The 11,791-nt window shown below is 44.2% G+C and overlaps 1 protein-coding gene across 1 annotated transcript; it reads left to right on the forward strand.

Annotated features, from left to right (window-relative positions):
- Nucleotides 1-5,638: 5,638 nt before the first annotated feature.
- On the forward strand, nucleotides 5,639-11,791 carry LOC120689753 (plant cysteine oxidase 5-like). The gene is made up of 6 exons (XM_039972153.1): nucleotides 5,639-5,888; nucleotides 7,180-7,427; nucleotides 7,999-8,162; nucleotides 8,298-8,448; nucleotides 10,921-11,121; nucleotides 11,215-11,791. Exons 2-6 carry the CDS (start codon nucleotides 7,328-7,330, stop codon nucleotides 11,337-11,339), a joined length of 741 nt encoding a protein of 246 aa, XP_039828087.1. The 5' UTR covers nucleotides 5,639-5,888; nucleotides 7,180-7,327; the 3' UTR covers nucleotides 11,340-11,791.

The raw sequence follows: 11,791 nt of genomic DNA on the forward strand, positions 1-11,791 counted from the left end.
ACACCATGCAGACGATTTACAAATCTTTTGGATTTTAAATTTTGAATCTAAACAAGGCCTTGCATGGCTGCATGACAGTATGAGACTTTTTCATGCAGCATATAGGCCATCATGCCATTAAAAGTCGGCTGCTGTCGATCTGAAGAAAAAAAAACTTTGGTGCCTTGGTAACTTAGGCCATATTTAGTTTCCAAAAAATTTCAAGATTTTCCGTCACATCGAAATTTTAGACATATGCATGGAGTATTAAATGTAGTTTAAAAAATAATCAATTGCATAGTTTAGTTGTAAATTATGAGATGAATCTTTTGAGACTAATTAGTCCATGATTGGATATTAATTATCAAATAAAAACAAAACTGCTAAAGTAGCTAAACCCAAAAAAAATTGCGAACTAAACACGCCCTTAGATTCGTTGATGCTTGCTTTGCAGTGACGAAACCAAGAAATTGCGGTCCAGTTATGTATACTACGGCCTTTGTTTAGATGCACTCAAAATTCCAAAATTTTATAAGATTCCCCATCACATCAAATCTTTAAACGTGCATGAAGTATTAAATATAGCTAAATAAAATAACTAATTATATAATTTAACTATAATTTGCGAGATGAATCTTTTGAGCCTAATTAACCCATGACGGGACAATAATTATCAAATATAAACGAAAGTGCTACAGTACTTTACACATAAAATTTTTCGGACCTAAACAAAGCCTATGTTCACCCTAGTCGTGGATAAACCGGTCAAACATCTATAGCTTGGAGTGCAAACCACGGTTAGAGCGATGTGAAGCACACGGCGCGGAGAATAGAGGAATATATATACCAGGTGACGGATTTGGCATTGTGCGGCGGCGCCTGCAAACTTTTTCTACGGCGCCGATGTATACTGTAGTACGATGGTGCAGTGGCGGCAACGTGCGATTGGTGGCAGACTGGCAGGGCCGTGTCCCCTAAAGCATGCTCGATTGTTGCCCTGCCAAATTTGACCCACCGATGATATGGTATAACTCTATATTCATATCATAATACTAGTACATGGGTACTACGAACACGGTGCATGCACGCGCGTGCTGAAATTGCAGACGGTGCATGCACGCGCGTTCTGAAATTAACGTGCTTGTGTGTTCCGGGACGAAACAACCGAACAGTTCTGTCATCGATCAGATCCGTTGCGTAAAAAGTCAAAAACTCAAGGCTCTGCATTTGCGCAGCAACAAAAAAAAAAAAAGCGTACAAGCTCAGAGGCTAGCTAACCTGAAAATGATAGGATCGTTTGTACTTATCCTTAACATGACATGGCAACCCTATACTTGCGTGAAATATATACAAATCCTTTTGGCATATACACCCCGTACGCCTGTAGGACCACTATCTTACTATTACATATTACAAATTGGAGACTTCTTCTGAATCCTCACGTGAAATCACCTAGGATCCTAAGTAGACACTAAAAGAAAATAGAGAAATACTAAAAATTTCACAAAAATCAGAAATATCTGAGCAATTTGAAGGCTCTTTTTAAAACCTCACGTGAAGCCACTTAGGATCCTAGGTGGACACTCTAAAAATATAGAGAAATACTAAAAATTTTCACAAAAATCAGAAATATCTGACCATCAATCCAACAACTCTAATTATAATATCCATTGGATCTATTATTTTTCTAATAAATTGCCCACATTCGCCATTATGAAAATAGACTAAAGTAACCCTCTAAACATGTATCTAAATTACCCACCTCTGCCATTATAAAAAATTTAAAGTAACCCCCTAATCTTCATGTAAATTATCCACCTATGTTATTATAAAAATAATGCAAATAACTTTCTGTCGGTGTTTACCGCCAAGCCTGCTCAGAGATACCCTTAGCAATAAGGTTTGTAGGTAGGGATCGACTGCTCTGGAACTCGATGGTACAAGGAACACAAAGATTTAGACAGGTTCAGGCCGCGAGTTTGCGTAATACCCTACGTCCTGTGTGGTTGTTTGTATTGCCTTAGGTGTTGATGTTCTTCGAGGGGTCCCTACCCGCCCTTATATATATCCGGGAGGACAGTGTTATATGGAAAGTCCTAACTGAGTACAGTTGGAGTCGTACTACAGCACGATCAGGTAGTTTTCTTTGTGCTGCAGCTAGTTCTACGTCTATTCGGGTAGTTACAAGAGTGGTAAGGTACATTCATGAGCTATCCCTTACTCTAAAATATTCTATGCCTATAAGTAGTCCCGCTGCCCCGGGTTTGACATCTTCTAAATTTGCATATAAATTATCCAATTATATCATTATTAAAAATTAAATTAATCCCTAAATTTAAATATAAATTCTAATTATTATTTGTATCATTATTAATATATTATTTATGTTATTGTCTATATAAAGATACTACCCACAATATGGATCACCGTGTATTCATATATGATGAAAAAGATAAAAATATCAATTCACACATAAATGGTTAATATACCAAACAAACATGGAGGTGTGATCCAAAATTAAACTGTTACAACTCGATAATGATACATATGAATTTTAGACTATGTGCTAGAATGCTTAATAAATGAAAGAGGGCTTGAGATAGATAATTATAATTATTAGCTATACATCTTATTTTATATTAATTTTAATAAATTCGTGCATAAGCACGGATTGATAGGCTAGTTGATTAAATGGTAAGTTGGTAAATGTAGGTTTGATAAAGTCTAGCCAGTAATTACAAATTATTGCACTGTGTACTGACCGGAATCACACTCTTTATTAGTTGACCTAGCGTGCGCATGCACGCTAATTTACTACTACTAGTAGCCTCCGGCATGAAATCCGAGAGGGGGAGGCTGGCTGAGTCAGAGCACCGTCAGCACACACTCAGGTGCCTCCTTGCTGTTCTGCTCTTCACGCGGTTGCTGCGCTATTCGTCGGCCAAATCACGGCCTCGTGACGCATGGGAGAGGTAAGAGCAACTCCAGCAGCCAAAATAAATTGGCTTCCATATGAAAATTTAGTCGGTAACTATCAAAAATCAATCTCCAGTAGAGAGAGCTAATGAGCTGCCTATCAAATCCGGGGCAGCGGTACTACTTACAGACATAGAATGTTCTAGAATAAGGGATAACTCATGGATGTACCTTACCTCCCTTGTAACTACTCGAATAGGCGTAGAATTAGCAGCAGTATAAAGGAAACTACCCGATTGTGTTGTAGTAAGACTCCAACTGTATTCGGCTAGGACTTTCAATGTAACTCTGTCCCCCCGGATATATAAGGGCGGACAGGGACCCCCTCCAAAATCATCAACACCTAAAGCAATACAAACCACCACACAGAACATAGGGTATTACGCAACTCGCAGCCCGAACCTATCTAAATCTTTGTGTTCCTTGCACCATCGAGTTCCAGAGCCGTCGATCCCTAACTACAAACCCTACTGCTAAGGATATCCCTGAGCAGGCTTGGCGGTAAACACCGACAGTTGGCGTGCCAGGTAGGGGACTCGGCGAGTTCATCGACGAGTTCGATGGCCACGTTCGCTTTCAGCACCATGACGCCTCCCAGAGGCGCCACCTTCATCTTCGGTTCATGGGTTTGCGTTGCCAATGGTTCAGGCGGCTTCGACAGCCACTTAACCAACTCTCCCGTGCCGAAGAGCTCCACGTCGGAAGACTCCAACAAGCTCGCCAGATCTCACGATCGCGGCGTTATGTTGCTTCCCGACCTCGCCAAGGAGATCGAGCCAAAACTCGAAAACAACTCGAGTTCTATTCGGACTCAGATTGATCTCAAACCAAAATCCACTCGGATTGGGACTCTTATTGCGCAACCCATCTTTGGTTTGCGCAATTCATCGTTTGTAAACAAACAGATAATTAGATCCTCCTATGAAAATAGCTTGGATCGCCTACTTCGCGTCGAAAACCAATCAGCCACCGCTAGCCGGGAGGCACCCGTTTTTGACATCTACCCAGATCCAGTCGAGTCACCTCAAGACAGCCTGGATTTCATCACCAATGCGCTGGTTAAGATGCAACTCAAATCTTGCCAAGGTCATACCCTCGCAGAACTACTCGAAAACCAGCGATAAGTCGCCAGCATTGATGATCTCCCATTTCAACACGGCACTTCCCTCGAAACCGAGAGGGAAACTGGCTCCGGTGGAACTGTCCTAGCTGATTACGAATCAGACCTGGAAAGCTTCTCTCACGAGCGTTTGGTTCCGGTAATCATCCAATCCGGGGGTGCTCCAAGCCTCCATGATCCAAACGAAGCCTTGGATCAGATCTCAGCAGACAATCTGACCCAAGACGCTCCAGCTGATGAAGACGAAGTCACTCGTACAGCCTGCAGGGAAAGAAATCAATGCAATGAAGTACGCAGGACTCGTGCGGCTGAACGTGCTCGTCTCCCGCCACGCAACCTCAACAACGAATTCAACAATGCTGCGGATCCTATCTTCAGAACACCAATCGCCACAATGACAGAAGCAACCCTGCGACTCATGACGATGCCCCAGAATTCCGAGTTGGAACGAGTCATAAATCTCACCAAAAACGCTGTTGAACAACTCGAGAGACAGAAACCCCCGTCCTTGCTTCACGGTACACGATTAAGGGCTACTGCAACAGCAATACCTCAGGAACAACAGAACCGAAAAAACCAAGAGGATCAGGAAGCTGCGAGTAGTCATCGCCCCAGAGGTGGCCAATCACAAGCAAACCAAGCTCCTGGCCTTCAGCCAAACCGCAACAACCGTGGGAACAACAGGGAAGAGGTAGCCGATTCTATTGTGGACGCACGGGATATCATTAACGCAAGACGCAGAGTGCAACTTGCGAATAACTCCGACCGCTTCCAAGCCCTGAGCAAGGCTTTCGACAACATCGAGTACCCGAAGGATTTCAAGCCTACGAACATCCAAAAATACGACGGTAAGATCCTGCTCAATGGTTACGATTATACTCGACCACTATTAGTGTTGCAGGGGGAGACACCAACACCAAGGTCCTCTACCTCCCGATGGTCCTGGAGCCCGCACCCCTCACGTGGCTCGAAAGCTTAGCGCGCGAGACAATCCACTCGTGGGAAGACCTCAAGAAGGCGTTCGTTGACAACTTCCAAAAATCGCTACACCGAGTAGCTACTCGGCATGCCCTACGCCTGGCCTTGTGACCTCCGCGTAGCGCTCCAAACTTCCAAAAGTCCAAACCCTAAGGCTGACCACAGCGGAGGGAGCAAGAGCAAATTTGCTCCCTCCTCGTTTCCCACGCCCTCTCTGTCTACAGTGCCAAACAGTGCATCTACAGTGTCAAACAGTGTATTTGCTCCTTCATTTTCTCCTTTCACTGTGGACGGTCTAAGCTAGCTCCCAGTCCACTCCCAGGCAGCCGCCGCACCATCCACCGTCGATCCCTCTCCCTCCCTGGCTTTCGCTGCATCGATCCCGTCAGGCCGCGCCGCTTTCATCTCTACATGGCACTTGGCCTGATGCAGTGATGCCCTCCGCGGCCGCGCCGCTGCGCTGGGGCCCACATCGCCACCACCTAGTACACTTCTCGGACTCTCGGCTCAAAAAAAAAAAAACGATGACGCAGGAGCAGCAGAAATACTTCTCCGTCTCGCCATCCTTAATGATGACCCCGTTTGGAGCCGGGGCATCCTCCCTCCGCGTCCCCCACACCCCAAGAGTTACCCTGCTGCCCTACCTCCCCGACGCGCGTGCCCCCCCCCCCCCATGGCGAAGCGGCGCTGCTGATGCCTCGCGGCGTCGGATCGGGCGCGGCGGCCACGAACCCTAGCCGCGTGCGGAGGCGCTCGCCGATCCCCCGACGCCCAATCCGCCGGCGCGGATCCTCCCCCGCGAGATTCGGGGCTCGTCTCGTCTCGTGCTGCCTAGGTGAGGTTCTAGCCCTCTGGGTGCGTTGACGGGATCTGAATCCGTTTGCGTGTCTTCCCAACCGCCCAGCCCCATACTCGAGCAGCGACCCACTCGACTGGCCAGGTGCCGAGCCCCCTGAAGTTAGCGTGCGTGCGTCGCGTCGACACCGTGCGCGTGCGCGCTGACGCTAACCCTGTCTGCAGACGGAGCGGCGGTTCAGTGACCACCGCCGTGCAGCAAGGGAACACCCGAGTCACCCGGCGGCTAGGTGTTGGCCTCCACTGTATCCTCTCCTTGATGATATGCCCTTAGATTAGTCGATTAGTCGGTGAGGAATTGGTTTTTTACACCAGAGTACTGGGCTAACTAGCGCTACCATCTGTATTAATAACCTGATCAAGCACTTCCTGAATTATGAACTTCTGTTGTGTATCCTTCCAGCCAATTAACCATATGATTTTTGGTCTGAAAACATGGCACTAAGGTTAGCCTGATTTAAATTATTATGATTAGTGCAGTGAATGTGTCTTAGTATAAGTTGAATGTTTTTTGGCATTCGGCTGCGGGATGCCTACAGCCATAGAAATTTATCTATATGTGCCACCATTTCTGGGCATGTGGACGGATCCGTCTCAATTTTTTTGGTCATTTTTGGTCTAATGCAATCCTGCCGATTTGGTCTTTGGCTAAATGTCACCCATGTGACAATAATCTTTATAATGATTTTGATCAGAGATATGTTATATGGTTACTTAAAGAGTAATGATGATGTTTTGTATTGGTAGTAATTGGGCTCCTGTGGTCTTTAGCTGTAACTTGGTGCTATATTTCAAGTGAGTGATTGCACCTTGTACTTGTAGGGCGATCAGCTACCTAAGAGCAGTTGTTAATTTATATGCTCTTGGAGTTTTCCATTTATTTTTCTACACCAGACCTTTTGGTTTTATCCTCATGTATTGTTGTTTTTAGAGATTAGTATTTTCATGTATTAAGATAGCGAGTATGTGCCTAGTAAAACAACCGAATCTCTGTGGTATTAGTGTATTACTCGCTTGTAGACTTGAATGTATAGCAGCTCCTACTACGAAAGAAATTTGTGGTTGCCTGTTTCTTTGCATCTACTTAATTCTCATCCCATCCCATACAAAGTGCGCATTTGTTATACTATTCTCAAAAAACCACACTGTATATGGTTTACATATCAATCGATCTGTTGAATCTACCATAAATTCCCTTTCTATTCATAATCTTTGCTTTGAGGAGACTGTCCTGGGTAATCTCATGAAATGTACTCTTGTTACTTTGGCAGTTGCAAGGATAGGCGTGCTTGAACAATACATCTGTGGATCAATTGAGCTGTATTTTAGTCTCCCAGTTGTGGATTGAAGGAGTCTTAAAGTAGAGGTGAAGAAGTTTGACAATTTGTACCTGTTTTCAAGGATACATTGAAGTGCAAGATGCCAAAAATAAAGAATCTCTCCAATGCGTGTAAAGTATCATTTTCTCCAAATGGGCCTATATCTGAAGAGGCACTTGAGAGAGTCCGTGCACTGTTAGGTGAGTCAAATTTAACTCGAAATCAGATACTAATCATTCCTATTAACTCTAATTTTGGGAGTTTATACACACTTTTGGCTGTGATGTCACTTTTTGGTGGTAAACTGTCTAGTTTTGGATGGTGTAATTCTTGATCTCGTCCTTTGTATGTTTCTTTCTAAACAGTGTTGTTTCTGTAAACAGTGATATTTTCGACTTTTCCTGTTTTATATCAATAGCTTCCAGTTGCTGGCAATATTCACTTGATCTAGTTTGTTTTTTTGGTGGGTCATCTTGATTATTACTCCATGAATATCTTGGCGATACTCCAACCCGCTAACAATAAATGATAAAGCAACTGAATTCAACTATTGAACTTTAGCTACAAACAGGTGTGTGTGCGTGTGTGTGTGTGTTACCCTTTTGCTGGGTTAATTTACCCTTATAGTTCAGGAATTTTTTGTTTTGCCTGCATGTCTGATATAAAATTGCTGTTATAGACTTTATTTCAGTTCGACATAGAGCTCAGATTGGTTCTTATGACATAAAACCATCGGCACACATGAAGTATCACTCACGTTCCTTTTCACAGATGAGATAAGGCCTTTAGATGTTGGCCTAGATAATGAAGCACAAATTGCACGCAACTGGAACAGCTCTACACGTCCATCCAATGGGAGACGGGGACGTAATGGGGCTAACCAGTTCACCGCGCCAATCAAATATTTGCACATTCATGAATGTGAAAGTTTCTCTGTAAGATCTCTTGTCCATTCATTATTTCATTTATCTTATGTTAACTATGTGAGGCTTTCAGGAGAATAGATAAATTGGTCCCTCTGCGGTGCTCACTGCATTCAGTATTTGCTAAATGTACTTTTGATTTTGCAGATGGGTATATTTTGTATGCCACCTTCTTCAGTTATTCCACTTCATAATCATCCTGGAATGACTGTACTTAGCAAGCTTCTTTATGGAAGACTGCATGCTGAATCTTATGATTGGATTAATGTACCTGATCATCCAAGTGATCAATTACAAGGTGTGTTCTGTCTTTTGAATTAGTTCCTTTGTTCTGCATGCCATTGTCTATTTTTTTTTTGTCAATGAGAATATGCTTAATGGAAGCACAAAGGACTGGGGGCCTTGGAGTTGAACGTCGATGGAGAGGGGCTCGCCTAACCCCGCGATGAACAACTGCACTTGCTGTGATTCCAGGAGGGGTCCCGCGCGGGTGAGAAGCGCGAGAAAACGATTCTGGTAGTCGGCCACCTAGCTAGAACGCCGACATGCCGCCAGTTCGCCTAATGGATTGGATCTGATCGGTGGTCCGAAGCGCATGTCGAGGAGCGTGGAAAAGCGCCGCCAAGAGGGAACGCCTTCATCGCGCTCAAGGCGCATGTACCACTGTTGGGCTGATCCTTGAAGATGCAAAGCCGCTAACCAAACTTGTTCCTCCTCGAGGGTTCGCTGCCCATGGAAGTAATGTTCACAACAATTGAGGAATGGCAGTGGATCGCCGGTGCCATCAAAAGTTGGGAACTCTAACTTGTGGAAGCGCGTGTGGCCGAGGGGACCTTCCTTGCGCTGCTGGAGGAACTCGGGCCTTGCGTGTGCAAGGTCATCTGCTTCTGGGCGTGCTCGATGCGGCCGAGACGGTCTTTGAGCGACGACAAGACGTCGAGCTTCTTGAGGAGAGCTGCCATGAGCTCCTTGTGTTCCTGCTCCGCCGCCGTCAATGATTCAGCCGAGGCCTTGCCCTTGGCGTCGTCAGCCATGGCGTTGGATCCCTGGTCGTCTGATACCAATGTAATGGCCAGGGGTTAACCTAGCCGATAGATGACAACAGAGGGGGAGGATCGTGTCCACCCTGCCCTGCGCTTGTTGGAGTTGGAAGGAGGTTGAGGAAATACTTGTATATTGATTGCCAAGTGATTACATGGTCAGGGATATATATATCCCGTACAGCAAGGACTCAAGCCAATCTTAACCGACTCAAACTCTCTAACCGAACTAACTTAATTCAATCTAGCTAATCTGCTAACAGACTCCTCTAACAAACCGACTCCAAAACTGAATCTAGACCTGACTGAAACTCAACTTGATCTAACCAGCCACCTTCTTTGAACGTCGCACATAGTGTTTACCCCACATAACAGATAATGAAAAGGCATAAGTTGCAGTTTAAAGGTGATACATTTGTCCCTAAAACTCACAATCTTTTGTTTCTTGCACATCCTTGTGTTCATTGATTGAATAAAACAGCAAACAAATGTCAAGTGGAACGATGTTACAAAATTAAAATTGTAGTGCTTAAATTTATAGCTGCCAAGAACAGCAATGTGGTCAGCACCAAACTAGGAGAAACTTGGTGGTGGTGTTGCAAAAGAAATAGGCACCTAAATTTTAGTGAAGAGGATACAGATCGTACAGACCCACATCTCTGGCCACCTAAATATTAGGGTGCGTTTGGTTTCCTGGAGATGCTTTGGCCAGGCTCCAGGGGGGATGCAGCAGCATGGTGTTTGGTTGACTGGGTGAAGGCATGAGCCCGTCTCTCAGCATGCAAAAGCAGCCAGCTAGCCTAGCTCCCAGGGAACGAGAATGAAAAACGTTTCTCTAGAGCCAGGCTCACGGGATGCAATATGTTAGCAAGTTAATGATGGTATTAGGAAATTATTAGCATATTTTGAGGCATATTAGTATATTTCTAGGTAGATTAAAGCTTAATATGTTAAAAATAAGTACTATACAACCTATTCGAACAAAATAATTATTAGTAAAATTGTCTTTGTAATTATGCTAATCTAGCCAACCAAACTGCTGTTGTACTCATCTTGTGCAAATCGATCCAGTCAACCAAACATCAGGTTGTTGCATGTCCCTGTACGAGAGAAGACTCCCCTTGACAGTGAATCAAGCACGCCCTTAGTAGGCCTAGGCCGTCTCATATGTTGCACTATAGGATGTCTAGCCAAAATGAGTTTCTCCATAGTTCAGGTCTTTCGTGTTTACAATGCATTAACATTACTTTCGTTTTTCTTCAACTTAAGGTTATTTCCTCTGTATTTTCTGTATCGGACTCGATTCCATTTGAACCGGCATCACTAAGAATGTATTTCATTTGCTAAAAAACCAGTATCACCCACCGAAAACTATGTCGGCGGCTGTTCATTTCTACTGTACCACCTTATTTTCCGTTTACCCCTATTTTAGTCTGTTACCGGCAATTTTGAGTTTGTCCATTTGTTATACTGGTTAGTACAAGTGTTTTCCCCCCTCGTGTTCGGGAGCTAAACAAGTAGAGGTACACTCCCATGTGGGAACCTTAGAGGCTGCTGGGAAATTGCTAATTTCTAGACATGTTTTTTCTTTCTGTTGCACAGAAAATTAGTATTTTCCGCTGGAGCTAGAGATATGGTTATTTTGATTTGACTAACCATGCCATTATTGTTTTCAATAATTTTGGACCTACATGTTCCTTGATGCAAGCCTTGCCCATTGAAATTTGCAGCAAGACCAGCAAAGCTTGTCAGGGATTGTGAAATGACTGCACCAGAGACGACCATTCTTTACCCTAATAGAGGTGGTAACATCCACACTTTCAGAGCCATCACACCTTGTGCTCTCTTCGACGTCCTTTCTCCACCATACTCTGCTGAGGACGGACGGCATTGTTCTTACTTCCGAAAGTCTCTAGTGAATCAACAACCTGGTACATGGAGCCCTCGCAACTTGAGTTCTGAAATTGTATGTTTAAATGCTTATGATGAGGTTTCTGACTTTTGTTAATTTTTTCCCCTACCAGTTGTTTTGCCTACTGAGATAGATAGCTCACAAGTAGTCTGGTTGGAGGAGTTGGAGGACCATCAACCCCCAGAAGGATTTGTGGTTGCGAGAGGTCTGTATAAAGGCCCTGTAATAAGGAGATAATTGGGTTGGAGCATGGAATCAAGCGAACTACAATCACCTGAAAGAGGGTTCAGGCTTCTAGTATATCATGCATGTGAGTTCTAGTATGGCAAACACCAAATGGTCACTGTGCAGTCCATGGTTTACTTTGTACATGTCAAAGTGATCTGTGATAATTTAACAGCAACTTTACAGAACAAGAATGGATGTTTATGGTTTGACTAGAACTTTAATTATGTGCCGCACTGCTGGAGTATCTCTGACCTAGCTATGGAGCTGCTACCAGATCAAGACCTTGGCGTACATACTTTTGAGCTTAGTCTAGCATATCAGGTGTCATGCTGTACTAGGAGATCAATGGAACATGCTTTTTCACTTAATGGTGTAGGGGCCGCATTTTGCCCCCCGGCGTGTAATAGCATCATTAGTCGTTTCTGGGATCTTGTCTATACAATCTGGGGAAAAAAACGTCA

Source organism: Panicum virgatum, chromosome 9N (genome assembly GCF_016808335.1).
Source record: "Panicum virgatum strain AP13 chromosome 9N, P.virgatum_v5, whole genome shotgun sequence".
NCBI classification, from domain to species: domain Eukaryota; kingdom Viridiplantae; phylum Streptophyta; class Magnoliopsida; order Poales; family Poaceae; genus Panicum; species Panicum virgatum.

Excerpts from the sequence above, each read along its gene's own strand:
- LOC120689753 (XM_039972153.1), top strand. The coding sequence starts at position 7,328 with ATGCCAAAAATAAAGAATCTCTCCAATGCGTGTAAAGTATCATTTTCT. Across the intron at positions 8,163-8,297 it reads ATGAATGTGAAAGTTTCTCT|ATGGGTATATTTTGTATGCC; the intron begins GTAAGATCTCTT and ends TTGATTTTGCAG. Across the intron at positions 8,449-10,920 it reads TCCAAGTGATCAATTACAAG|CAAGACCAGCAAAGCTTGTC; the intron begins GTGTGTTCTGTC and ends TGAAATTTGCAG.